The 27,841-nt window shown below is 58.5% G+C and overlaps 1 protein-coding gene across 1 annotated transcript; it reads left to right on the top strand.

The window, feature by feature from the left end:
• The first annotated feature begins 840 nt into the window (after positions 1-840).
• LOC129200174 (adenylate cyclase type 10-like) lies at positions 841-22,130 on the top strand. The gene is made up of 25 exons (XM_054811452.1): positions 841-988; positions 1,289-1,393; positions 2,275-2,313; positions 2,597-2,740; positions 3,491-3,696; positions 4,129-4,222; positions 4,388-4,415; positions 4,507-4,618; positions 5,189-5,380; positions 5,465-5,586; positions 6,103-6,179; positions 6,481-6,670; positions 7,545-7,597; positions 8,794-8,947; positions 9,671-9,863; positions 10,426-10,512; positions 10,946-11,229; positions 11,834-11,970; positions 12,721-12,837; positions 13,768-14,022; positions 14,517-14,855; positions 15,644-15,858; positions 15,995-16,102; positions 16,261-16,439; positions 21,805-22,130. Exons 1-25 carry the CDS (start codon positions 841-843, stop codon positions 22,004-22,006), a joined length of 3,780 nt encoding a protein of 1,259 aa, XP_054667427.1. The 3' UTR covers positions 22,007-22,130.
• The last annotated feature ends 5,711 nt before the right edge of the window (positions 22,131-27,841 follow it).

Raw genomic sequence — 27,841 nt, 5'->3', positions numbered from 1 at the left:
TTATTTCTCATTCCTCTACTCTGTTTTGCTTAGTAATAAGTTAGATGAATTCCCTCTCTAAGTTCAGCCTGTTTTGCTCGTGACGATAATTAGTGAGTGATCTCTCCCTGTCCTTATCTCGACCCACAAGCTTTTCGTTATACTTTTTCTCCCCCGTTTGGTGAACGAGGGCAGCGATAGAGCGGCTCTGGTGGGCACCTGACCCCCAGCCAGGGTCAACCCACCACACCGGTGAAGGGTCTGGAGAAGCGATGGGAACAAAGCGCCGCGCGGATGGAGAGACGGCAGAGCTGCGGGGTTCCCCTGTCTGAGCGTTTGGGGGCCCTTTGGGAGGGAGCGAAGGAGGAAGAGAAGGAGCGAGCTTGCTGGGAAGATGGCGACAGGCTGTGTCGCTGCAGGGAGGAGGACCAGCGCTAGCAAACAGCTGCGGGTGCCGGAGGTCCTCGGGAACGGGGAAGCAGCTGGAAATTGGGCAGCAGGTCGCTGCAGGAGCCTCCCTTCGGCATCGTCCTCGAAGAAGTCGGGTGGTGCTGGCCGCCTCTTGAGTCAGTGGCTCAGCGTCAGGGAGGGAGCCTGGGCACGGTGGCAGCCGCTCAGCAGGCGATGACGTACGGAGGATGTCACCGCTGGCTGATTGTGTTGTTTGAGGGCAGCTGACGGGTCAGCGATGAGCTACAGAGGAGGTCACTGCCAGACGATTGTGACCACACTGTGAGGGCAGAGGGCCTGTCGTCCCGCACAGAAGCCCCGGGCTCACTGTGCATTGAGGTCCCCGTCCTTGTTGCAGCTGGGCACGGCTGTCTTCTCCTGAGGTACCTCGTGTGCCACAGGGCGCTGACGATGGCTTCTGCCTGGGAGAGGAAACTTCAGCGCTCAGAGCTGGAGAAAGCAGCGACTTTCGTCCCCAGGCTCCTCGCTGAGTGTGCCCCCGTGAGCCGTGTTCCCATTCAGAATATCGTCGGAGTGCTGCTCTTTGCGGATATTTCAGGTGGGGTGAGCAGGGAGGAGCAACCATGGATGGACACGAGCCGTTTTGGGACACGCCAGCCCCTTTGGAGCCCTGCCCTTGCCCCTCAGACAGAGTGATCGTTGCTGAGGTCTTCTGCTGGGATGCTCACAATAGAGCGGGCTGGGTTATCCTGGGCGGTCAACCACGGCTGCCACCAGCACTGAGCCAGGGCACGGGAAGGTGTGACCTACAGGCTCTCGGGCCAGGCAGCGTGGAACTGGCTGCCAGGTCCTTTGGCCCACAGGGGCATTTCCTGATTTCTGAGTGTCCCTGTTACAGGTTTCACTGCTCTGACAGAGAAATTCACCCAGAGGAGCGGCACAGCCAGAGGCACTGATGAGCTGGTGCAAACCCTCAATTACTACCTGTGTGATGTTTTGGAGGGTAAGAGCCACGCTGCAGGACTGTCCGGCATCGGGCCATGAGACTGGTCATGGAGGGTGGAGGCAGACATGGTGGGCAGCCTGGTTCTGCCTCCTTGGAAGGGCTGGGGCTTTCTGTGAGAGCAGCCAGGGTCTGTCTGTCTGTGAGACCCTCACGAGCCCCTTTTCAGAGGGGACGTGTTGACCCTTCGGAGCTGACTGTGAGCACGTTGTGGCCATCTCTTTGGCAGCGCTTGTAGAGCAAAGCGAGGGAGTCCTCAAAGATGATGAAGGGTCTGGAGCATCTCTGCTATGAGGAAAGGCTGAGAGAGCTGGGACTCTTTAGCTTCGAGAAGAGAAGGCTCGGGGTGGGGGGGGATCTCAGTCATGTGTCTAAAACCTGAAGGGAGGGTGCAAAGAGGACACAGCCAGGCTCTTTGCAGCGGTGCCCAGCGTCAGGACCAGAGGCCGTGCCTCGGGGACGCGCTGAAACACAGGTTCCCTCCGTACGTCGGGAAACGCTTTTTGAACGCGAGGGTGGCTGAGCACCGGCACCGGTTGCTTCCTCCTTAGAGCTGTTCAAAACCCATTTATCCGCCGTCCTGGGCGGCTGGCTCTGTGCAGCCCTGCTTGAGCAGCGGGGTTGGACCAGATGGACCCCCGAGGTCCCTTCCAGCCTCCACCTTTCCAAGATTGGGTGGTATCTCAAGGTCCTGCGTGCTGCGTAGGTACCGGGGCTGTGGCTACTGTGAGCCTGGGAGAGAGGCCGGAGTGGTGCTTTCCTGAGCTGCACCCCATGGTGCACCCTCGCTCGGGTGCTCCTCTCCAGGCAGAGGAGCTTGCTCCGTGGCTTCTGGAAGAAGGAGTCCACATGAGTCTTCCTTTCCTTCCCTCTGTCTGCAGAGATGCTGATTTTTGGAGGAGACATCTTGAAGTTTGCCGGTAGGTACTTAGGACGACGATGCCCACGGGTACTGATCTGCAGCATTTAACTGCTGTGGCGGCCATTTGCTCCGCTCTCCTCCTCAGGGGGCTCTGTGCAGCACCTTGAGCCAGCTTTCTGGCCACGCACGCATCCCCCAAGCAGTGCCCTTTCTCCAACTTTCTTCTTTTCTCCCAAAAGCCCATCTTCCTCAGCGCGTCGGCCAGTTTCTGCTGTCCCTGCCGCTGAGCCTTGCTCGGCTCGGGTCTCAGCAGAGCCTTTACTTTTCATCGCTTTCCCCAGGGGATGCTGTGCTGGTGCTGTGGAGAACACGACCCCAGGAGCTGGCTAAGACCATCAGCCTGGTGCTGCAATGTAGCCAGCAGATCCAGGCGAAGTACGGCAGTCGCGACACGCACATGGGTCAGAAGATGCGACTGAAGATAGGTACGGGCGCTGTGCCGGGCGCAGATCTGTGGCACTCTCCTGTGGCTCTCCAGGGTGCTTCTCAGGAGCAGGGAATGCGGGGCTCCCTACTGGGGCTAGTGCCAAAGGAAAGCATCTCCCGGGAGCCTTCAAGGGGCCAGCTGTAGTCAGGGCGGGGATGGGAGACCAGGACTGCTGGGTTTGCGTGCGTTTGCAGATGCAGAGGAAGCTTAAAGGCAGAGCGGGTGTCAGACCAAGTGTTAGGCTCTTGGAATGTCTGCTTTAGCACAGATGTCTGTGGGAGGTAGTTGTGCTTTCATTTTTTTCAGGTGGGGGCAGCTGTGCATCCCTTCCCCTGCTGCATTCTCCCCTGCCTTTCACACAGAGCGAAGGGGAACTGTGAGAAGGGCTTTTGCAGGCTGTTGTGTTTTCTCCAGCAGAAAAACAGCTACAACCTGCCTGCACGTACACGGAGCAGGCAGCGATCAAACCCGCTGTTCTGCTGGGCTTCTGGGGCAGGCAGCTGGCTAAGACGCCCGGCCCTCTCCACACATTGTCAATGTTGACTTTGTCTCTTTCTAGACACCCGTTTCAGGGACCTGTGTCAGTATCCCCCGAGTAGGATGGAGGGATGCTCCCCCCTCCATAACGCCCGTCTCCTCATTGGGCCTCAGATGAGCTTCTGAACAGCTGAGATGCTGGGGGCTGTAGAGCTCAGGATGTTCCCTGTGTCAGTTCCACTTGTCTCTCTCTCTCTCTCTCTCTCGCCAGGGATCTCTGCAGGGCCCATGAGCCTCCTGCTTGTCGGAGACAGGAGGCAGAAGTACTTCTTTATCTGTGGCAAGGTCCTGTCTGAAGTTTGTGAGGCCGAACGGCTTGCGAATGCAGGTGAAGTTATCCTCTCAGCCTCCTCCTGGGAGCTCTGCGAGCAGCACCGGCTCAGGACCCAGCATCTTGCAGGCAAAAGAGCCGTGAAGGTAGGTGGATGGGATGGCCTCTAGAGCCATTCTGAGGACCCGCATCCTGGACGTGAAGGAGGGAGGTGTCAGAAGGCTGGCTGAGGAGCTGAGTGTGGAGAGAGCCGTAGCTGTGAAAGTGGGCAGGCAGCTGAAGCTCTCGTCCTTCCTTCTCGGGGGTAACTGTGGGCTGGGCTTGCTTGGTTTGAGGGGTTGGGAGGCACGGGAAGGGTTTTGGCCCCACCAGCAATGTCCTCTGTGGGTCACGGAGCCGTTGTTGAACAGCTGGGGGATGCCTGCCCAGCTCCGGTGCTTCTGAGGAAGCACTGCTGTCCCGTGCAGCCAGGTGGGCTTGTCCTCCTCTTTTCTGGGCAGTGACAGTGGAGGGCAGGCTCTGTCCCCTGGGACTCCTGGGGAGACCAGTGGCAGTGCTTCCATTCTGTGTGTCTTCAGGTTATGGGCATGGTTCAGATGTCTCGGTCAGAATGCCAAGAAACTTTACGCAAGCTCGTACAACACCCGGTGAGCCATGGCTTGGAGAAGGAAGGTGAGCACCAACTTCACCTTGTTTGTGATTGCCCGGAAAGGTGGCTGCTTCAGGGGCTGGAGAGGAACCACCTCCGTCCTCTCCCCTTCTTTCAGTTAGCACTCATGCTTTTGGCCCTCTTGGGCACGAGCTGGGGCAGTCGCTGCTGCTGCCTCCTCCTTCCAGGGGACAGCTCTGCCCTGAGCATCCGGAGGTGGGAACATGAGCAAATGCAGAAGACTCTTTCACCTGCGTTTCCAGTGCCAGCCCCTACTTTCCAGCACCTCGTAGTCTCATCCTCCCAGCAACCACCTGCACTTTCTCTCCTCAGGTGCCGTGAGGCCTGCTTTCTTCCGCTCTCCTCCTAATGTGGAGGAGGTGCCTAGGGAGTACGTACCAGAAACTGCTCTCCGGAAGGTACGGCCAGGCCACCACTGCTGGGGGCTGCGTTTTTGGAGGGCAGAAGCAGCGGTGCATTGCGGAGGTGGAGTTCTCATGAGAACAGACAAACAAAAGAAAATGCACCTTGCGACGGCAACGCGGGGAAACTGAGCCAAGGGGCACCAGTGCTGCACCGTTGTGTGCATTGTCCTCAGAGAGACACGGGCGGTGGCAGGCGGACTTCTCCCTCTCTTGTCTTTTCCGTGGCTATGGTTCTGGATGTGTTGCGGACGTGATGGTGGGATAACGGGGAGATTCCACTGACGTCCCTAGAGCATCCCTGAGGCTCGCCCCTCATGTCCATCCCTGTCCCGAGATGGGGTGTTATCGGAGCACCTTTCCCTCCTTTGTCATTTGCGTTACATTTCGGTATCTGCCTGCCGCAGGCTGGGCGGCCTGCCCGTCATTTGCACCGAGAGGAAGATTTATCCCTTCCCCCCGTAGTATCTGCTACTGCCAGTACGCCTGCTCTCCCTCGGTACCTGGTGTGGGCAGTAAGCCGCCGGGAGAGCAGGCTCGTGAAGTCGTCACGCTCTTGTCTTCCAGTTTGATGACAGAGTGCCGCTGGACCTCTTCTCTGAGCTACGGCCAGTCACCAGCCTCTTGGTCCAACTGCAGGTTGCTGCAGATATGGACACGGAGGCTCTCCACACAATCCTCAACAATGCCAGCAGGATGATGCTAGAAGTCCTCCATCCTCACCAGGGCAAAATCAACAAAATCCTCCTGTTTGATAAAGTGAGAGGGTGGGCAGTGAGCAAGAGGGAGAGACTCCGAGCTCTTAGGCATCGTAGCAAGACGTGCTGCATCTGTCCTTGGCAGGGCTGCATGTTCCTCTGTGTGTTTGGACTCAGTGGAGAAAAGCTGCTCTACGAGAGTATTCACGCCTTGCAGAGTGCTATTCAGATCTTCAACTCGTGCTCCGCCCTGCTCGGGGAAAAAGAGTGAGTGTGTGAGAGCCTTGTAGCGTGCCCCCCCGCTTTGTCCCTGGCGGGAAGGGAGCAGTGCCCTGAGAGGTGGCAGGCGGCAGCCGTGCGGAGTGCCTCCAAGCAGACCGTGCTGGAACGAGCCCTCGCGAGGGCGAGAGGCTCCATGGTGCCGGAGGCAGGACTCCCGGGCGACTGGCCCACGAACGGGGATGGGGCGCAGCCACCTGTCCTCGCAGCTGGTGACATCGTGGGCGCCTTCCTCCCTCCCTCTTGGCTCAGGAGAGGGCTCTGGCCTTCTGCAGGTCACAGCTCAGGGGATGCGGCTGCAGGGGAAGTGCCCAAAACGTCCCTAGCCCTGTCCCTTGTCCGTTGCACCCCTGAGCTCCCCGCGTCCCCGAGATCTGTGCTGGCAGGGCAGGATGGCAGGTGGCCCAGGCTAGTGCCGAGGGGAGGTGCGGGAAGGGACGAAGCTGGGCGGGCAGGACTGCACCTGGGGCGCTGCTGAAGCCAGGCTGTTTCCCTGTCTGCCAGGGCAGTGTCTGTTGCAGTTACCAGCGGGACGGTGTTCTGCGGAGTCATTGGCCACCCTGGCAGGCATGAATACACAGGTACGAGGCGTGCGTCTGAGGCGCGGGAGCTTCAGCATGGCAGCCTGGAAGAGGAAGGCGGGCTGGGAGAGGCTTGCCCAGCAGCCGGTCAGGAACGGCCCAGGCGGCGTCGGTGGTGGCCCAGGGTGGGAGAAGGGGCTCTGCGGCCGGTTGTTCCCCTGGGTTCTGCTGACCCCGCTGTGGGGTTGGCCTGTGCCGGAGGTGAGGCAGCCATTGGCCTGGAAGGGCACCATGGGGCTGGTGGCACAGGTACATCAACGCGTGCGCTCTCACTCTCTCTCTCGGTTGCTCTCTCTGGCAGTCATTGGCCAGAAGGTGAATTTGGCAGCCCGGATGATGGTGCAGTACCCTGGGCTGGTGTCCTGTGATGCAGTGACCTACGCCGCCTCTCGGCTGCCCCCTTACTGCTTCAAGGAGCTGCCAGAGAGAGAGATGAAAGGCATTAGCTGTCCTGACACTATCTATCAATACGTGGGGATCGCCAAGAGGAGGTGAGTGTCCTCTGAGGGGGCTGGATGAGGGGACGGTGGCACCGAAGGTGCAGCCTTGGCCAGCAAGGAGGAGTTCTGCAGAGAGAGACCAAGCTGGTCTCCCTTCCCTGTGGAGAGGCTTTTTGCCTCTCCCCGCTGCCGTCTCCTGCTGCTGAGGGAGCGGGAGTGAAGCCAAGGGATGGGGAAGGTTCTTGTGTCTTGGTAGACACAACCTGGCCCTGCAGGCTCTGTCCAAATGGCTTTCCATTGTGCTTTCCGTGCTGTGCTTGCTCCACCGTGTGCCCTGGTAGCGCTGACCCAAGGAGGTTTTTGTCCCAGCTGCTTCTGAGCAGGAAGCTTTGGGCCAGTCTGGTTCCCATGGGGAAACCTGGACCATAGGGACACTCTTCCTCATGTCTTCCTGCTGAAATCTCAACCCTTCCTCTGGGCCAGGGGTTTGACCTTCTCTTTGGATGACGGTTTGAATGTTAACATTGCCGTCTCTGAAACTACAGGAAGACTTGAGCCAAAGGTGCCAGGTGCTTGGCATCCCAACCCATTCAGTGACACAAATCCTCCTTTCCAAGACGCTTCTTTTTCTTAGCCAACGTTGCACACCCTGTCTCCACTTTCTCTGGGTTTGGCCTCTGGTGGTGGGCTGTTAACATGTTCTCCTGTCCCGCCGTGGCCACTGGGTTTCTTTATGCTTGAAGCTGTCCTAGCGTGTCAGCTTGAACTTTGTCTGGCTGGAGGAGTGTGCAGGGGGATAATGCGCTGCTTGAAAGAAAAGCAGGTACCCGAGGAGCACATCCTGCCCTTCCACGCCAGGCTGCTTCGCTATGTCCCCTGGCTTCTCACCAGCTAATTGGCTTGTTTTCTTTTCCCCTGCTTCTAGCATGTTTTGCATGGGTCTTGCCAAGGAGAGGTCAGAGTACGTCCCCTTGCTGGGTAGGTGGAGAACGCCTTGCTCTTCTTCTGAACCCTGGTTTCTTCCCCTTGGTCACTCTTAGTGTCACACTGGGAAGGGAGAAGCTTTTGCCAGGGATGGTGCTGCCTGCAGCGGCCCTAAGTGACCCCTGTCTTGGTGCCTACCTGGTTGATATCTTTGGGTTGGAAAGCAGGGTGAGGCGCCTGGTGCTCCCTGCCATGCTCCAGACCTGGTAGGGAGGTTCCTTTCAACTATGGAGCTGCTCACACCCTGGGGGCTAAACTGATTCCTGTCTTTGGGATCAGGAAAGAGGTTTCCTTCTGCCAGACTGACGGAGAGTTTTGGTGGTGGGTTCTCCCCCTTGTACTCCTCAGAGTTCCTTTCTTGGCAGCATCTGGGCGTAGACATGGAATTGTCAGGACACAGGGGATGCCTTTAATCACTCGGTATCTTGCCGGATGTTTTGGGCCCTGTTATGGGTTAACCCCAGTAGGCAGCTCAGCCTCACAGAGCTGCTTGCTCCCCACCGTGGATGGGGTAAAGAATCGGAAAGGTAAAAGTGAGAACGCTGGTGGGCTGAGATACAGACAGCTTAATAGGTAAAGCAAAAGCTGTGCACGTGCTTCTTGCGCACCCCCAGCCTGCCCGCTGGTGGGGTGGCGTGAGAAATGGAAAAGGCCTCGACACTGTGCAAGCACTCTTCAGCGATAACTATAAAACATCATTGTGTTATCAACACCGATGTTTGGTCACAAATCCAAACCGTAGCACCATACGAGCTGTTACTGAAGAAAATTAACTCTAGCCCAGCCAAAACCAGTCGAGGCCCGAAGGTGCTGCCTTAGCTACTGGGAAGTGCTCTGTGGCTCACGGTACAGCGAGGAAATGCTTGGAGTCTCTTTGGGACAGAGCTGCCTGCAGCAATTCAAATCATCCCGTCCGGTCTTGAGCAGGATCACTGTGGGGATTTGCATGGGGCCGGCATGTGGAGGGCAGAGGGGCAGGGAAGAGGGCATGGGAGCTGCGCTGTGGGGCAGGCGGGCAGGTGGGTCCGCTGCTGCTCTGCGGATGGTAGAGGTGCAAAAGCTGGGATGAGTGAGTGGGCGGGAAGAAGGCCTGAGTGTCGGCAGGCTGGCAGACGTGGTGGCAGGGAAGGAAGCTGCGGTGGAGGGTGCCAGCATGCCCCAGCAGCTCGTTTTCTTGTTTGCCTTCACAGGTCGGGAGAAGGAGCTTGACCTCTTTGCCAGCTGCTTGAAAGCCTATAAGGATTTAGGACGAAGGCACATCCTGGCATTTGAAGGCACGATGGGCTCCGGCAAGAGCCACTTACTTACTGAACTGGCCTATTTAGGCCAGGCTGCTGGCCACAGGTACAGATTTTCGACCTGTAGCTTTGGGGACTGCCCCTGCCCATCCCCTGAGAGCCACGGAACGCTCCAGCCCCTCCGCCAGTGCACCCGGCCCTTGGACTGCAGCCTTCTGAGAAAGCCTCCTGGAGACGCTCCCTAGGAGCTCCTGCCTGCTCTGCTCCCGCCTCTGCCTCTTTGGGGAGCTGGAGGTGGCTTCTTGAGCCGTGGCCTTTCCTCCTTCCCCTCTGGGCCAGGAACAGACAGAAGGAAAGAGCCCAAGCTCAGTTGCTGCTCGCCTGACTCCAGACCCAACAAACAGTGGAGTGGCCTGTTTTAGAAGCCCTGCTTGCCCTCTGCTTGCTTCCCAGAAGCAGCACTGGGACAGAAAAGCCTTCCTGTGCTCTGGGAGGCAGACTGCTAAGGTCTGGAGCCCAAAGGCGAACTCACCACTTGCTCCATCCTTGCCTCTTAGCCCCATGAGTTCCTCTGCAGGGGGCACGTAGCGAGACCTGGGAGACGCAGGGTGCTGCGGGGACACAGGGTCTGGACCCTGCCAGTGGCTTGGCAGCAACTGCCCCCTCTGTGCCCTTTCTCATAGGAGGAGTGAAAAGCTTGGCCTTCTCTGGGAAGCACTTTGGGATGGGTGGCTGAAGAGACCTTCCCCGCCAAGGGCACGTCCACCCCTTTTGCCTTAGAAGGCTCGGGCTGTTGGGGATCTCGGTCCTTTTTGCTTTTGCACGGCAGGGTAGTTGCCATGGAACTGCTGGAGGTCGACATGAGGCAGTCCTTCTCTGCCCTCGGTGCGCTGACAGCCAGGGCCCTGGACCTCCAGGAGCGTGAATCGTGCCGTGCCAGGCAGCGCGAGCTGCGGACAAAGCTCCGAGGGACAATCGAAGAGAGCAGCTATTGCCTCCTCAATGACGTTTTGCTTGTCAAGGTGAGAGCGAGAGGCCGCTCTGGCCCTGGAGAAGGCCTTCTCGTGACCTTTTCTGGGTCTGACGTCGTGTGGGCACGCTGCTGGGAGTGCCTTAGCTCAGGGGTGGGAATCGCAGGGGTCAGAGCACACGTTTCCCATTCCTGGGCCCGGGGGGGCCCTCCCTCTCTGTGGTGAGTTCATGTCCCGCGCTGCATGCGGCGGTGCCCGGTGCCGCCTTTGGCACCCTGGAAGTGGCACCGGAGAGTTGATACAGAAGGGCTGGTACTGACCTCATGCTGAGGTCACCGCTGTGTGAGTGGTCTGCTCCAGCCAGCCCAAGATTCCCACAGCCAGAGAACCAGCTCTTCAGCTCGCCCCCAAGCCCCAGCTCTGCCCAGACCCTCACCAGAGGGCCTCTGCTTTTGGCTCCAGGTGAAGTCCCCACTGTGGCTCCTTGCAGCTGTCTGGGGCAGAGGTACGGTGCTGAGGCCAGCAGAGGCGGTTTGCTCTGTGGTCTTGCTTGGTGGGTAGGTGTGTCTAGCCCTGGAGCGATGTTTCTCCCTGACTTTGCTTTTCCGGCCAGTTTCCCATTTCAGACAAGGTTCGCAAGATGAGCGAAACTCAAAGAAAAAGGGAATTGCGCTCGGCTTGGGCAAAAGTGCTAAAGAAGGTGAGCATTTCTCCTTCCTTCCTCCTGGGTCAGAGAAGGAAAACAACCCTCCCGGCTGCGGGCTCTGCACCACAGCAGTGTGAGCGGGCAGGAGGAGGACCACGTGCCTGGGTCATCGCGCCCCCACTCTCCACCTGCTCCTCGCAGCCCAGCAAACACACCCAATAACTTTCCTCCCGTAAAGTCTGCCGTGGAGGAGGAACAATGTCTTCTGCCTTCCCTTGCCCAAGCTCCCTCCTCCTGCAGGGCAAGTGATGTTAGGTGTGACCCTAAATTCTCAAAGAAATTGAGAACCAGTAAGCTTCTGAGCAGGGGAGTGTTGGGGAGAAACTGCAGAGCATCCTCAAGAGAGACAGAAGCTAAATCTCCTCCCCTGGAAGACACTTGAGAATCCACCGGATTTCCCTCAGAACAACCTGCTTTTTTTCTTCAGGCCATCGGAAGAGACTTTGGCATATTTGTCATCGACAACGCCCAGTTCATCGACCCTGCCTCCTGGAGTATCATGTCACCCGTGCTCCAAAACATCTCCTTCTTCATGGTCACGAGCTTAGCTCCGGGCTACGCGAGAACAGAGAGCTTTTGCAAAGCCGCAGCAGCCAGCAGGACGTCCCAGAAAATCATCTATCTTCATCTGGATGAGCTGAAACCTTCAGCTGTGGTGCAGAAAGTCTGCCAGGACCTTGGAGTGGTCAGCATCCCCAGGGATTTAGCGAGGTAAGTTTGAGGCAGGGGAACTCTTCCTGAGGGCTTGAACCTCTGCAGACCACGGAAGGGAATCAACCCCCCAGGAAAGGGAGCGCAAGGCTGCTAGAAGCATCACGGACTCCAGCCAGTACCAGATGTGGGTTGCTTGTTATGCCTCACCCTGGCAGGTGTGAGCTGAGAGCGGGGCAGCTCCCTGGACAGAGAGCGTGGGAGGTGTCAGCCCTTCGCTGTCGCACAGGGAGGAAGAGTCCCGAGCCCAAGCCTGGCTGGGGTGTGAAAAAGCCTTGGTCTAGGTGTCCAGGCCGTGGGGGAGATTCCCGGGGCAGAGGTCCGCCCTGCTGCCAGAGAGGATCTAGGCTCCTGAGGAGAGGAAAGGCAGGGCTCGGCGCTCTGGGCTTTGAGCATTGTGCGCAGTTCTTTCTCCGCGGGCGTCAGCGAAGGCTGGAGGTTCAGGGGGGCCCGAAAGCCCAAGCCAGCGGGAGGACCGTGCCTTTCAAAAGTGAGGTGTAGCTGTGACAAGGATGCTGGCTACCCTGTCACACTCGAGTGACTTGCTGCCCACCTGAACTGCGTTTCACCTTACTTTCCTTGTGCTGGGTCTGCTCCTGTCCAGGTTCCTGCTCCAAAGAAGCTCGGGGATCCCATATTACTGCGAGGAGCTGCTGCGCTGCCTTCGTTGCAAGGACACGCTCTTGTTCCGCACCCGGAGGCGGGGTGAAAAAGCAGAGGACAACTGGGAGAGCCTGATCAGTAAGCACCTTTGCTGCTGACTAGCGAGTTGTTGCACAGAACAGCCTTGCCCCGTCATTCCCCCGTGGATCTGGGCAGAGTCAGATCTTGCAGCAGTGCAGAACTTGGTCTGGTGGAGGTGTGGGCTCTGTGTGCCTTGCTGTTGGGACAGCCAAAGTGGGGGCTAGCGAGTTCTGGTGGCTTGAAGGGACCTAAATTCTCGCGGTGGGGGTTGAGGGGCTAAAGCACAGGGGAAATCCTTCCGGAGCATGCGTGTTTCTGGTGGGTTTAGGCATTCTAATGGGCACGTAATCTACCTTAGCCAAACGCCAGCTCGCTTGAGAACAAACCCCACTGAGAGCGCAATGCCAGCCAGAGTGCCGTGGCCTTGGGAACAGCCAGGACTGACGTGACGTTTTGCATTATCCCCGGCAATTTCCCTGGCTGTGGAGGTAGCGCTGTCGAAGGCAGCAATGCTGCTGCTTTCTGTCCCGGGGCATTTGGTCGCCACCTGGGAAGTCTGGAAGCTTTGACCGAGGGATGTTTGGGGAAAGCTGGTCTGAAGGCACAACATCTTTGGGAGGGCCATGCAAAGAAAGGCTTGCAGTGGAAACTGTTTTGCTCTGCTTCATGACCAGTCAGTGTGCCTGCGCTGGACCATGTCAGGTGGGACTTGTCCCATCTCAGGTGAATTTTGAAACGTTTCGCAAGCTGCGAGTCACTTTGCAAACTGCCTGAGTCGTGCTCTTTTGCTCCACCCAGCTGCTGCAGTCGAGACTTCAGCCCTGGCAGCAACCTCGAGCTCCAGTGCCGGGAATGATGGCAGGGTCTGCATCGTCAGACCAGATGTGAACCTGGAGAACACCGTGCTGCCCACCGCTTTGAAAGGTGAGGGGCCGAGCACCACTCTGCCGGCTCATGGCTGTGCTGGGGCCCCTTCCCGGCGCATTGGTTAGAGGGAGGCTGGGCATCTGTGTGCTGCAGAGTCACCCTCTCAGCTTGGGAGCTCTGCTTGGAAGGTGGCTCCGGTCCGACCAGCATGTTGGGGGACCTGGGGTTGTGGGCAGCCGTTTTCCCCTCCTGCGTGTGGACGGGCTGTGAGCCTGCTGGCTGATTTCCAGCAGCAGGTAGGAGAGAAAAGGTTATTAGTGCAACACTAAAATGGCTCCCTTTTCTCACAGGAACAAATCCTTTGCTGGGGAAAATCTTTGACTTGCCTCTGACTCAACTTTGAACGCAGCTTCTATCTCGCTGTTCTAAGTTCCCCAGCTAACGCTGGTCTCGGGGCACTTAATCCAAGCCAAATCCATCTTGTTTCCCTGTGGATTGGCACGGAAATCCCCCCATAGCCAGGGGAGCTGGATGGGGGAGCTGTCAATGAGTGTCCCTCCTCTCTAGCCGTAGACGTCTGTATGAGCAGAAACATCTTGCTAAAGCATTCCTGCTATTAAGTTGTTTTGCCCAAAAAGGGGGGGGAAAAAAAAAAAAAAGGAAAAAAAAGAAAGGAATAGTATCGTACTCCAGATCTGGTAGGGCGCTTCATGGGATGCCTGTACCTGCTGGATACTGCCCTCCACGCCCTTGGTAGGGGAACATTTGTTTGAGCGTCTCGCTCTTCCCCAGGCCTTGTGGTCTGCGATTCCAACAGGAGCGGAGCCACTTTGAAGACGCTTACCCTGGGCTGCGATTGTCCAGCAGGCGCAGTCCTGAGGAGAGGAGGCCAAAGCCTACCCCATTTCATGGGTTGAAACTTTCTGGCCTCTCCAGCTTCAGCGTGGGGAACAGGCAAGAGAGAGACGTGTTGCTTCTTTTTGACAGAGATTGCGCTGGCTCAGCTGGACCAGATGAAGCCGCTGAAGCAGACGGTTTTGAAGTTTGCAGCTGTCATCGGGCTGGTATTTACCACCCAGCTGCTGTCGCACATCCTTCCCGCTGACATCAGGCACAAGATGAATTTCTTGTTGGACATGCTGGTGAGCGACAACATCCTTAAGTGGCTGAAAAGCACAGAGGTGCCAGAAGATGTCCAAGATGCTACCGAGGGGCCAGCCAGCTCTCTGCAGGCAGGGCATGGTAAGTGGTAGCAGTAAGGTGGACAAGGGAGCTCCCAGCTGTGTCCCACCGGGCTCCCCAGGGCACAGTGCGCTTTCCCCGGTGATGGAAGCCATGGAACAGGCATGGCTGTTCAGGATGGGTTGTCCAAAGCTCTTACAAGTCAATCTCAAAGCACGCTAGCTTTGATTCCCTTGTGGTGCAGGGCGGGAAGCTCAGGAGGCTGGCCGCTGCCTTGCTAAGAGCCGGGAGAAAGCGCTGGCCAGGGCTTGCTTCGGCCGGCAGCGACATCCCCAGCGCCAGCCTGGAGTGCAGCTGAGCACTGTGTCCCCAGGGCTGTGCTAGCGTCAGCAAGGCAAGCCGGGCCCTTTTGCCTTGTGCTGCAAGGCTCGGTGTGCAGCAGCGCTGGTTTGCTGCCAAGGATGCGCACCAAGGCATGACTTTCGTGCCCTGGCTGGGACAGCCCTGAGCCCTGGCCCCAGCTCGGGCTGATGCAGAGGCCCTTTGCCTTGCAGGAGCGGAGAGGCCCTCTTGGAGCAAGAAGACCGTGGAGCGGCGGTCTGGCGTTCTGGCCTTCTGTGTCCCGCTGCTGCGGGAGGCTGCCTACGAGCTGTGGCTCGAGAGACAGCGGGTCGCCTTGCACCGCAAGTGCGCCGCCTTCCTGGAGCGGCACGCGCACAAATGCAAGAGCTGCGGCCAAGGGGACTTTGTTGACTTCCACCGCTTCGCTGTCACCGGCACCCAGGATGGAGGGAGCTGTCAGGGTCCTGCTGACCAGGGTGACTCACGCAGCTGGGAGGCCTTGGTGCTCGCAGGAGAACAGATGAAGAGGGATAGGACCCATGCCATTGAGGGTATGCTGTGCACCATGCTCTGCAGCCCAGGCCTTCCAGGAGGCCAGGGGTGTGTGGGGGGAATTGGGTGGGAGCAGGTCTGCTAGGGATGAGCCCAGGTGGTAAGGATGACTGCTGCAGACTGTCCTCAGTGTGTCAGGACCCTTGCAAGGATCCTTGCAAGCCCGCTGGGAGAGGGAGAGCAGCTCTTACCCCAGGGTACGCGAGGCGGTGTCTAACCCCTTGTTTTCTTTCCAGATGCTGCAGATGCTCTGCAGCAGCAGAAGGCTTTCAGGGAGGAGGATTTTGGGTGAGCAGACAAGGTTTTGATTATTTTCGAAGGCAGTGAGCTCAGGGTCTCCAGAGGAGACAAAGGAAGCGCCGGCATTTGGCTGCCAGTTACTTGTGACACTGGCTAAGGGAACAGGCTTTGTGTGGGGTGGGAGCTGGGAGGAGAGATGGCCATGGAGATGAGAGAGTGCTTGAGGATGGCCGTGGGCTCAGAGTGATCGTCTGGAGCAGCCCTTGCTTTCCAGTTCCTACAGAGTAGCACTGCAAAATCTGCAGGGGAAAAGCCACCGCAGGGACTCGGGTGGTTTGCCTGTGGGAGGTGACAGAAAGCCCAGCTTGTCTTTTCTCCCTACCTGCAAAGCCCCTGTAAGAGTCATGCCTGCCCGTGGCCTTGTGCTCTGCTTTGAACAAAGGGCTTTTGATGCCATCTCCGTGGGGAGAAAGGCCAGTAGAGATGATGCCCATGTATTCTTTGCTTTCTTCTTCCCCTGCGAACTGTGCTCGGACTAGTATGGCAGAATGGTTTCTGGCAAAGAGCGACCAGACGACTCAGCTGCCCAGCAAGACTGACGGCAAGCACGACGGCGCGTGCTCGTGCAAATGCAAAGCCATCGTGGAATCGGTGCTTGTGCCTTTGGCTCGCCACTACATGGCAATGGGCGATGCTGCCAGGGCCTTTTACTACCTTGTGGAGTGTGCGGCTGCCTACCTGCATGTCTCCAACAGCTACATGGTGAGTTGCACTGCTTGCCAGCACCCGGGGGTGAAACAGCCCCTCTTAAGACAGATGCCGGGGACAACGCGGGAGGACGAGGCTGGCCATGGGCTCTGCACCCACGCTCACCTGCTCTCTGTGTGCTTGCTCAAAGGCCCTCATGAAGCTGAACGAAGCGGAGGTCCTGAGGAACTCAGTAGAGAAGAAAGCGAATGTGATAGCCCGCTTTGATGAGGCCACCTTCTTCAGCCTCAAAGGGGAGGTAAAGAGACAGGGAGGCCTGGAGGGATCTCCTGGGGGACGGAGCTGGATGCCTTCCCCAGTTGCAGGGGACATCCCTGGCATCTCCAGCCACTGGCAGATTCCTGCTGTCTCTTGGGCAACTAGTCCACGCCGGGATGTTTCCCTTTTCCTGTGCAGGTCTGCTGTCATATGGGACGTACGAAGCTGGCAAAGAAAATGATCAGGAAGGCTTTGTGCCTGCTCAGAAGGCACTTCCCCCGGACCTCCGTTCGAGCCTTTGCCAAGTCGCAGGTGGAAAAGTTGCCGTGTGCCGCTTATGTTGCCAGAAGAGCGTCCTCCCTTCCGCAGGAGGCCTGGTAAGAAGCAGAACTGAGAACCCGGGGGAGGAAGAGCCATTTCCTACCCGGGCCCAGCCCCGGCCCTGTCCGATTTAGCACTGTACAGCCACTGCCTCTGGGCCCAGCCATCTGGGCCCAGACCTGCCTAGACCTGAGGCCGCACCTAACCTGACGCATAGGCCTTAGCAGGACCGAGGCATTAAGGAGCGGCTTTGGGTGAAAGCACGCCTTTGGGTGAAAAGCAGCTTGCAGCCGGGGACGCGTGTGCCGGGGGGTTGGTGGTGGCTGGGAACAGAGAGCTGTAAACAGGGAGTAGAGGCTGAAGAGGGGCAGGGGGTCTGGCGGCACATCTCTTTGCTAGTGCTTTAGCTCCAATGTGGAGGGATTCATGTAGCTGGCGGGCATCTCTTAGCGTCCACAATCCTTTAGCAGCGGCATCTGCTTTGTCGTTACCGGTTTGGAAAAAGCCTTTAATTGGGTCGTGGCTGTTGACGTGGATGACTGATATGGTACCTTTTCGGGGAAAAAAGCGCTTCTTCTAGCATTAGAGCTATTGTAGACGTCGACACACCGGGTCCTGACGTGGCTAAGCAAAGCTTGGCCACGAACATTGAATCGGTTACTATATTGAGATGTTCCATTGGGAACAGTCCGCATGCCAGTACTACTGCCGCCGCTTCCAGCTGTTGAACTGAAAGCGCACGATCGGTCATTTTGATACGGTGCCATTCTCCTTCCGATTGCCATACTGCTGCCGCGGTTGAGGTTACTGAGGATGCGTCTGTGAAGACCGTTGGTCCCGGCTGGGGCCGGTCCATGACCTTCTGTGGAAGGTCGATGTCGACGATTTTCAGCATTTGAGTCCAGGGGGGCTTTCTGGCATGCCGGACTTCTCCACCAAATCCGACGAGGGCTACAGCTAGATGTTCTGACATTGCTACTGATTGCGTTGGGAGCTGTTTGCGGAAGGGTAGGTATATTGTGGCAGGTTCAATGCCTAAATGTCTTAGGGCGAGTTTTCTGCCTTTCATGATGAGGTTACCAAGGCACTCGATTCCTGGGGAGAATGCACGTGATGGTTTTCCCAGGACTACCCATTGTATTGGTTGAGCTTTTTCGGGGGGGCCCTGGGCCAGTGCCCCTACTCCCCCTCCTGCCGTAAAATGCACATACAGATCGAGTGATACATTTGGCTTCCATCTGGCGAGTGAGCTTGACGATATCTGCTGCTCGATAAAGTCAAGAGAGCTCATTGCTTCTGTCGTTAAAGTTTTTTGTTCCCATGGGTTCTTACCTTTCAGAAGGTCGTATAAGGGGGACATGCTTTCTGGAGGGACCAGGACGATATTGCGGAGCCATTGCAAGGATCCTACTAACTGTTGCATGTCGTGGAGCGTCTTGATGTTCCGACGGATTTTCATTTGGGGGGGGGTTATGTAGGAGCTCGTGATGTTTACTCCTAAAAAACTTACACATGGTCCTCTTTTAATTTTTGCACTCGCGATTTCGAACCCGTTTGTTTTTAGAGTGTCTGAAATTGTCGACACTAGCTGGTCCACCTGACTCCCTGACGGTGCGGCGATCAAAATATCATCCATATATTGAATGATAGTTGCAGTCGGGTCGCTGCGTCGAACCGGTGCCAGTGCCCGATCTACCGTTATTTGGCAGATAGTAGGCGAGTTAATCATTCCTTGGGGTAGTACTTTCCACTGGAAGCGTAAATTGGGGCGTTGGCTATTTGGGAACACGACGGAAAAGGCAAATCGTTCTCTATCCTCCTCATGCAGGGGCATCGAAAAGAAACAGTCTTTAATGTCGAGAACAGCGCAAGGCTGTCCCTCTGGTATCATAGAGTTCATAGGTAACAGCGTTTGGACGGGACCCATTGGTTGAATTTTCTCGTTTACCTTACGTAGGTCATGGAGGAGGCGAAATCCCTCACCCGATCGTTTGGGTATTACAAAGACTGGGGTGTTCCATGGGCTAGTAGAAGGCTCTATATGGCCTCGTTGTAGTTCGCGGTCGATTAGCTCAAGAAGAGCATCCATTCGAGGCTTCGACAGGGGCCGCTGCTCGACCCACACTGGGTCGGATGATCTCCACGTCAGTCTAATTGGTAGAAGTGGGTGTGTAGCAGTGGCCCTTATGGTAAATTTGTCACCCTGGCTTCTAATAGAGCCAGAGCGTCCCTTCCCAACAGGGGTGGGACTCCTGACATGACATATGGGAAAAGGTTGATGGTTTTCTCTGGTCCTTTTTCTGTGTGAAGCGTAATTGCTATTAATTGGGCGCTTCTCCGAGCTCGAGTTAATCCTCCGACTCCACCCACCAAGGGGGCATCTTCCAGTTTCCAGCGTGGGGGCCAGTTCGTTTCGGGGATAACGGTAACATCTGCTCCGGTATCGATCAAAAAGGGGACGCTAATGGTGGTGCCATCTAAGGTATTGTAGAGGGAACAGATTCCCCACACCACCGGCGGGTTATCACACCTTACTGTCAGGGCCACCCTGGGGTCTCGCCCCCGAGGGGTGGTAGTTGCTGTCCCTGAGGCAGGGACGGGTTCGGCTGGATCGTCGGTTGAACCATAAAGTCGGTCGCCCGTCGAGGGGGCAGCGGATTCGGGAGCGCTTCGCCCCATTCGGGGTTGGCATAGTTGGGCCGCCTTATGTCCCAAGTGGGAGAGGGCTGTGTGCGGCCCGGGTGCCCCCTCCCCTTTGCGTTTCCCTGGTTTTTAGATCTGCATTCCCTGGCGAAATGCCCTTTCTTTCCACAAGCCCAACACGGTCCTCTGGGTCGATTTTGACGCGGGGCGGGCAGTGTTGACGGGTCCCTAAGCCAAGGGCAGTTTGCTACGACGTGGCCTGCCTGGCCACATTTAGAACATACCATCATATTAGCTATTGCGGTGCGAACGGCAACTTGAATCGGGGCTAGATGTTCTTCATTCGCGACACGTTTAATCATGTCCGCGATAGTTGATCCCGCTGGCAGCGACCGTAAGATTTCTTTGGCTTTCGAATTACACTGCTGGCGTAAGCAGTCTGCAAGGACCGGGCCTTTTGCTTCCACAGGCAGGGTCGAGGAGTCGATCGCTGCCTGGAGGCGATCTACAAATTGTGTAAAACTCTCACTTTCATTCTGTTTTATTGTGGACCATGGCGATGGCTTGGCGACAACTCTGGAGGCTACACGGATAGCTTCTCTGGCCGCACGAGTAGTTGTCATAACTTCATGGGCCCGCAGGCCCTGGGCTTGTGCATGGGGGGTAATCATTGTTGGGTCTGTACCCATTAGCCGCTGTAGGCTGGAGCCGTGTAGTGGATGGTCCACCCCGGTTACTCGGGCTAGTTGCCTCGTACAGTTGTCCTCCCATTCTTGTTTAAAAACAATCATCCCTGCCCCGTCAAAGATCAGTCTGCAAGTCTGTTTTATATCGAATGGGAGCATATCGTCTCCTCTGAAAATCCCGTCTATTAGGGTGGAAACCAAGGCAGAATTGAGCCCTTTGTCTGCGATTGCTTTAACAATTGTTTGTATATCCTTAGGATTTATTGGCGAGTGGACCCTTTGACCCCCATCCGTCACCCGGACTGGGAATGCTAGCGCGGCCGATGGGGCCCAGTCGGCGCATGCGGTCTTTTATTTTCCTCCAGTCCGTGAGAGGGATTTCTCCCCCTCCTGGTTCCTCTTTAATTTGGATGGGAATATTTTGGCCCTTGACTCTGTTTATCTTCGTTTCCTTCTCCTCTAAGTTCGAATCAGTTGTAAGCCACTCGTCCCAGGAAGCGTCTGATCCGGAGTCGGAACTCGACTGACTGGTTACTTCCGGGTTCCGGTACCGTTTTGTCGGGCTCCGGCCCCGCCCTTTTCCCTTGTGGGTAGGTCGTTCCCTCCATCTTGACCCGCCTCGCCTTCTGACCGACAGGGTGTTTGCCCTATGAGGGCATTTTTTCCGATAGCCGCTCTGATTGGGTTTCCGCCCCTCATTCCCGCCCCCCTTCTCTCCCCGTTCGTCCCCGCCGCTTTTCTCCTCCTCGTTCTCCTCCCCTTCTTGTTTGTGTGCGCTTGTTGATTTTAGCGCTTCCTCCCTGTTCCCGCCCGAGGCATTCTCGCCCTGCCCTTCTTCTTTGTGCTCGGCGCCATCTTGGGGCGCGTAGGGCGGTGGCGTAGTCCAGATTTCTTTAGGTTCTGATTTTTCTGGGGTGCTTCTGGCCTCCTCGGCTAGCGCACCCCAGAAGGATTTAGCTCGTTTCTGTCCTTCCGTAAGCGGGTCGGGGTTTGGGGATTGAGGGGACGCGTCGCCCTCTTGCAGATCTTTAGGCTCAGCAGAATCACCAGCGTCTGGGGGGAGCAAAGTCTGTGTGGCTGCCCCGACTCCCAATTTCGGAGTGGCCAGCAGACAGCTCTTTGCCGCCCTCCAGGTCTCCTGCTCTTGTATAGCTTTCTGCGGGGCGTGTACCACTTTTCCCCATGATTTAAGGTTTTTCCTACGACCCGAGGACATCGTCTCCTCGGCTAACGCTCTAGTGCACTTCTCCCACACTTCAGGGTGGAGAATATCCACCGGCTGGTCAATGACCCCAATTTGTAAAAGTCTCGCAACTGCGAGAGTAAAAACTTTAGGTTTACAATCAATCCCCCACTGCTTCTGTAATTGAGATACGACCTTCACAAGGGCTTCCATCCTCCTTGTTGGTCCGGGAGCGTCCTCCCCGCCGGGCTGGTCCTGCCGCTCCGGCCACCGTTCACCCGATTCCAGGCGAGTTTTCCCGGGTTTCGGCACCACTTGTCGCCTGTCGTTGGCGTGACGACCTGGTTCAGGAACGGCACGACGACCAACCCCGGGTCGTTCGGTCCATTAGCTCACAGACACCAATGTGGTGGACGGCAAATGGCGTTTATTGGTGGGCAACAGAGCATTATATAGCTTAGGTTTACAACATCACATCCGTCTGCTTACGTCGTAAATTAAACACTATTGGCTATTAGGAGAGGGGTCTTATCTTTCCGTACAGCGCGACATCTTCCGGCCGCTGGGCCCTGACTACCTACAGGACCAGGACATGGGGAAGGAGCAGTAGGTGGAGGTGTGGGACTGAGGAAGCTCAGAGGGCGATACCCCCTTTCCTGCCGGTTCCTGCCTTTGGCTTGCCCCCCCACCCGGCGCTGTAGTGCCAACGTGCCCTCCCGAGCGGTCAGCTCCCCCCGGCAGCACTTCTTTGTTTGTCCCCTTCCGCTCGGGCAGCCCTCCCTCCATCAGCTCCCTGTCCTCCCAGGAGGCGTATCCAGCTTGTCCGCTGCTCCGCTTTCCCTCGTCCCTGTCCGATTTAGCACTGTACAGCTAGTGCCTCTGGGCCCAGCAGTTTCTTTTGTGTGGCAGGAGGAAGAGGCTAGCCTGGCTGCTGCGGCAGAGCTGCTGCCTTTCCTTACTGGAGCGTCTCTTGAGCCTGGAGGGTACTTCCAGCGGACGGACGGTCTCCCGCCTGGCAGCGTGCATGAAGGCCAACATGGACAAGGCAGCGGACTCCTATCGGCAGCAGATTCCTGCCACAGACAGACTTAAAACAGAAGGGTGGAAATGAAGTGATGTTATTAAATATCTGCTTTATTATGACCTTTGCTGTCGAGCCTTTCTTTCTGAGGCATGGAAAGAAACACTGTTGTCTTGTTTCTGTTGAGGACTACTGCTGCTCCATCAGTGATGACTACAGCTCTCTCACAGGCCCTGCTGCAGACCCATGATTGAAGACGCTTCTGATTTTAGGTCACACTCACACCAGAGACCCTCGAAAACCCTAGCCCTCTCTGTTGCTCTTGCTCTTCACCACCCACGGGCGGTCAGCCGGCTACTGCCGCTGCCTCTCTTTCCCCAGCTAAAGGGGAGGAGAAACCTGTTGAAAAAGGCAAGGGTGACAGGAAAAGCCCCAGACGCTGGGGACTTGAAGCAAAACGCCCGTCTGCCTAGCATTGCCCCCAGTCAGCATCTGCCGCAAAACTCTATGAACAATTACGGTGTATAAGCAGCGCCGCAGACACTGGGGGAAAATGTGGGGACACAGCACGCAGGTAGGTCATGCATCTGCTCCTCCTGCCCTTCCAGCTGGCAGCGCTCCTTCTAGGAGCAGAATTCCTAAGGCTCGTCCCCTCCAGCTGCCTAGCAATGGCTTTGGCAGCAGAAGGGTTTGCACCTGGAGATAATAATCTGTGCTTAGCAGTGAGGAATGTGTAAATTGGTGGCAGAATTCACAGTTGTGGGTATAGCTAGAGGAGTGCACATGGAGATGGGCAGAAGCTCACTGGCCAATTGCAGGACTGTGGGGGTGCTACCTGAGACTTCAGCTATATGGAGGGAAAGCTACTTTAGAGACTGGACGCTGATATTGGCCGAGAGTGATGTAAGGTGCTACGTTGAGGGCTTGCTCGGCTCGGCGAGTGGGGCTGTGTGAGGGCCACCAAGGGAGGTTTGAGGCCAGGCACGCGTTTTGGGTCTGGCACCTTTGGCCTGGGAGCAGGGGCTCGACGTTTGGAGTTTTGAGGGTGAGTGCTGATTTTTGGCCGAGGGTAGAGTGACGTAAGGTGCTATGTCGAGGCAAACGACAGCCACGAGGCCACGGTGATGGGCGCCGAACCACACCCCCCCCCCAAAGCCTGCCCAGCCCCCCCCTCAGGGGGCCCCCCGCTGTGTCCCACCCCCCCCTAATCCGGGGGGGTGACATCACCCAGAAAAATCCTCCTCATCCTCCAGCTGGAGGCACCGGCTGCACCCCCCCCCCCGCCCCCCCCAACACCCTTTTAGGGGTCCCCCCACAGCTGCCCCCCATCATTGCCCCCCCCACTTTCTTGGGGTGGGGTGCACAGGCTGAACTCCCCCCCCAAAAATTGGGGTGCGATGGGGGTGTGGGGGGGGGGGTGGGGGGGGGTGTGGGTCTGTCCTTACCGGAGTGATGGCGACGGCGGGGGGGGCCCCCCCAGTCCTTGGGGGTTTTGGGGTGCTGGGTCTTGGGGGGGGTCGTGGCGGTGGGGGGGGGCACCCGGCGTCTCAGGACCCACCGCAGCTCCGACAACCTATTGGGAGGGGGGGGAGAAGGGAATGAAGGGAACCCCCCCAAAACCCCCCTTATTGCCCCCCCAAATCCCCCCTATTTTTTGGGGGGGCTCTCCCCCACTTACGTCAGCGGGTGCCACCGGAGTGAAGCGGGGGGGTCCCGGCGGGGGGGGCAGCTCGCTAGCAACGGGGGGTGAGGAGGAAGGCAGGGGGGGTCCGGCATGGCCCCCCGCTCCGGCAAGGTGGGGGGCAGGCGGCTGGGGGGGGACCCCAAAAACAGTCACGGGAGGGGGGGCCAGCCCCCCATGTTCTATACCCCCCCCCCATACCCTGGGAAAGACCCCTATATCCCATAGGGGATCCCCAAACCCCATAGGGGAACCCCTATACTCATAAGGAACCCCATAGGGGACCCCCAAACCCCATAGGGACCCCTATACCCCATAGGGACCCCCCATATCCCCTAGGGGAACCCCCAAACCCCATAGGGGAACCTATATCCCATACCTCTAGATTCCATAGGGGACCCCTATACCCCATAGGGACCCCCCATATTCACTAGGGGACCCCCTAACCCATAGGAGAACCCCTGTACCCCACAGACAATCCCCATATCCCCTAGGGGAACCCCCAAACCCCATCGGGGAGCCCATACCCCCCACATTCCATAGGGGACCCCCCAGTATCCCATAGGGGAACCCCCAAACCCCATAGGGGAGCCCATACCCCCCACATTCCATAGGGGACCCCCCCATATCCCAGAGGAGAACCCATACACCCTATAGGGCACCCCACGGAGAACCCCCACACCCCATAGGGGACCCTCTCCACAGACCCCCTCATCCCCTTCAGCCCCCCAATTCCCACCCGAGCCCCCCCAGCCCCCCATAAACCTATAGCCCCCCAATACCTTTCCGGCACCGCCGGGCGAGGGGCCCCAAATTCCAACAGCTGGAGCTGGGGGGAGGGGGGTGCGTGTTACATTTGGGGGGGTCCCATAACCCCCCCCAAAACCGAGGCACCGCCAGATACCGGGGACCCCCCCCCCAAAGCCCCCCGGGCTGCAGCTGCGAGAGGGGAAACTGAGGCAGGAAGGGGGGGCCAGCCCCCCCCCCCCCTTTTCCCAGCAGCGGCTGCCAGGACCCCCCCCCAGCCCCTCCCCCACCCGCCTGGAAAAGCCATCAGGGACCGGGGGCCCCCGGTGGGGGCGGGCGGACACGAGTGGGGGTCCAACCCACACCCCCCTTGGGAGGGGGGGGGCAGGAAGCCTGGGTCCCCGAAAAAATTTGGGGGGGGGGGGGGGTTGTCCCGGATGCCTGGGTCCACTCGAGGTTTTTTTTTGGGGGGGTGTCCCCTGGGTCCCCTAAAGAATCGGAGGGGGACACACACGGACACACGCGTGGGTCCACTCGAGGGTTTTTTTTGGGGGGGTGTCCCCTGGGTCCCCTAAAGAATCGGAGGGGGACACACACGGACACACGCGTGGGTCCACTCGAGGGTTTTTTTTTTTTGGGGGGGGGGTGTTGCCCCGGACTCACCCGGTCTCTGTCGCCCCCAGAGCCAGGAGGGTCCCCAAGATGCAAAGGGCGGCCGGGAAGGGGGGGCGCATGGCGGGGGGGGGGTGTGGGTGTCCCGGTATTGGGGGGGCGGGGGGGATCCCCGGTATGGAGGAGGAGGAGGGGGGGTCCCGTTATGGGGATTTTGGGGGGGGGGGGGTCTCACGGCAGCGCCCGGGGCTGACGGCGGATCCCGGCTGAGCCGTTGCTCTCCGGAGGGTCCCGGTGCCCCCCCCCGGGACCGCCCCCCCTCGAGACCGCCCCCCCTCCCCGCAGCCAATGAGCGGGGCCGGGGGGCGGGACACCCCCCCCCCCCCCAAACCCCCCCACCCGCGCAGGTGGTCCCGGAGCGGCACCGGGTCGCGTGGGTGTGGGGGTGTCCGGTATTTTGGGGGGGTTTCCCGTGTGTGGGGGGGTGTTTAGGGCTGTGGTCGGTGCTGGGGGGTCCCGGGGGTACCGAAGGGTCCGCGGGGGGGGGGGATGGTGTCTTGGGGGGGGGTCCCCGTGGGAGCCCTTGAGGCCGGTCTTGGGGGGGTTCCGAGGGGTTCTGGGGGGGGTCCCGGGGGGGGTCCCCTAGACGGTGGTGTAGACGAAGACGATGACGAGGAGTTTGAGGACGATGCCCAGGACCCCTGGCACATCCAGGACCCGTCCTGCCGGCCCCCCGGGGACCCCCCCTCCCCGCCCCATCTGCACGTGCAGGTTCAGATCCACCTGCCGGGAGGGGGGGGGGGGGGGCACCCCAGGACCCCCCGAATCTCCCCCTGACTGCCCTCACCCCCCTCCAGACCCCCACTCAGACCTCGGGACCCCCCAGGACCCCCCGAACCCGGTTCCCGGGAGGCCTGGAACAGCCCCCCGGGACACCCCCGTGCCCCCCAGGGATCCCCATGGGGCCCCCCCGTACCCCCAAACCCCATCAGACCCCAGGGGGGCTGGGCTATAGGGCCAGGCTATAGGGAAGCTACAGGGGAGGCTGAGCTATAGGGCTGGGGGGGGCTATAGGGGGGCTGAGCTATAGGGCTTGGGGGGGCTGAGCTATGGGGCGGGGGGGCTATAGGGGGTCTGAGCTATAGGGCAGGGCTATATGGGGGGACCTGAGCTATAGGGGGCACAGGCCGCCGCTGGGGCGAACCCCCCAAAAAATGCACAGGGCAGAAAGCAGAGGGGAAAGGGGGTGTGTGGAGGGGGAACCCCAAAACCCACAGCGCCGGGGGTCCCCTTCCACGGCTGGGCAAGCCTGCAAGCCCCAGTGTCAGTGGGGATGTTAAAGGACCACTCAGAAGGGTTTTTTTTCTAGAAAAATCTTCTCTGTGGCTGGTATTTCTGTTGTGCTTTAAGGAGCAAATCTTCAGAGCTGTGTGCCGGGGCTGGGCAGCCCAAGTGGGTCCCATGAGGATGGTGCTGGGCAGCCCAAGTGGGTCCCATGAGGATGACCATGAGGATGGGGCTGGGCATCCCAGGTGGGTCCCATGAGGATGGGGCTGGGCAGCCCAGGTGGGCCCCATGAGGATGAGGATGGGGCTGGGCATCCCAGGTGGGTCCCATGAGGATGGGGCTGGGCAGCCCAGGTGGGTCCTATGAGGATGGTCTTGGTCTTGGTCTTGGTCTTGGTCTTGGTCTTGGTCTTGGTCTTGGTCCTGGTCCTGGTCCTGGTCCTGCTGTGCCAAGGGTTCTAGCTGGGGAGGGGGTTGCCTGTTCCTGCCTGTCCTTAGGAGGTGGCCGAGGAGAGAAATGATGGGGTTACCGCAGGCAGCTGCCCTCCGACAAGGAACAGCAGGTCCCTGTGGTAAGGAAGGCTGGGAGATGGGTGCCTCCGTTGGCCGCGCGTGTGAGCTGCCGTGTGTCTGGGAAGCCTGGTGGGAGAGGAGCGTGGAGGCACCCGCCATCTGCTCCTGGGTGGGCGAGGGTCGGGCAGCCGGCACTGTGGAGGAGCAAGGAGTGGAGGCAGAGAGAGGCCTCGGGGCGGTGAAGGTCTCCCGTGGGTGCCAGGAGGTGTGGGGACTCGTGTGTCCATCCCTGCCGTGCTTCTCCAGATCTCTGCCTGCCTCCATCCTGTCCCGGCCTCCATCACCCTTTCGGGCTGTCCTGATCCCCCAAGATTTTTGCTCTTCTGCCGCTGCTGCCTTCCACTTTTCCTTTATATGCTTCTCCCGTTCTGGTACCCAACCTGCTATTATTTAATTCTTCTTACATTACTTCTGAAAAACGTATTTCTACGTCTTCAGTGCGTCCCTCTGCTCTGCACCCCGTTGCTCTTCCAACGTTCTTCTGCCTGCGGCTGTCTGCTGGGTTCCATCTCTGGACATTTAAGACTTTACCTGTATGGATAGAACTGTTTGGGAGGAGAGAGAGAGACGTAGGGAACCGTTACGTGTCAAGGCGAGCCCGCAGCCCCAGTGTGAGTGGGGCTGTGCGAGGGCCACCAAGGGAGGTTTGAGGCCAGGCACGCATTTTGGGTCTGGCACCTTTGGCCTGGGAGCAGGGGCTTGACGTTTGGAGTTTTGAGGGTGAATGCTGATTTTGGCCGAGAGCGACGTAAGGTGCTATTTGGACCCTTTCCGCGGCTAGGGCGGTTAAAGTGCCCCGCGAGCGTGAGAAGAGCAACGAAGCCGGTTGTGTTGGGTTTGTGTGGCAAAGTTTTGGTAGCGGGGGGGGGGGGGGGGGGTCTACAGGGGTGGCTTCTGTGAGAAGCTTCTAGAAGCTTCCCCTATGTCTGATAGAGCCAATGCCAGCCGGCTCCAAGATGGACCCACCACTGGCCGAGGCCAAGCCAGTCAGTGCCTCTGTGATAACATATTTAAGAAGGAAAAAAA

This window comes from Grus americana, assembly GCF_028858705.1.
Source record: "Grus americana isolate bGruAme1 chromosome 34 unlocalized genomic scaffold, bGruAme1.mat SUPER_34_unloc_2, whole genome shotgun sequence".
NCBI lineage: Eukaryota > Metazoa > Chordata > Aves > Gruiformes > Gruidae > Grus > Grus americana.
The sequence above is the reverse complement of the archived record's forward strand: the minus strand, read 5'-3'. Positions and strand labels throughout refer to the sequence as shown.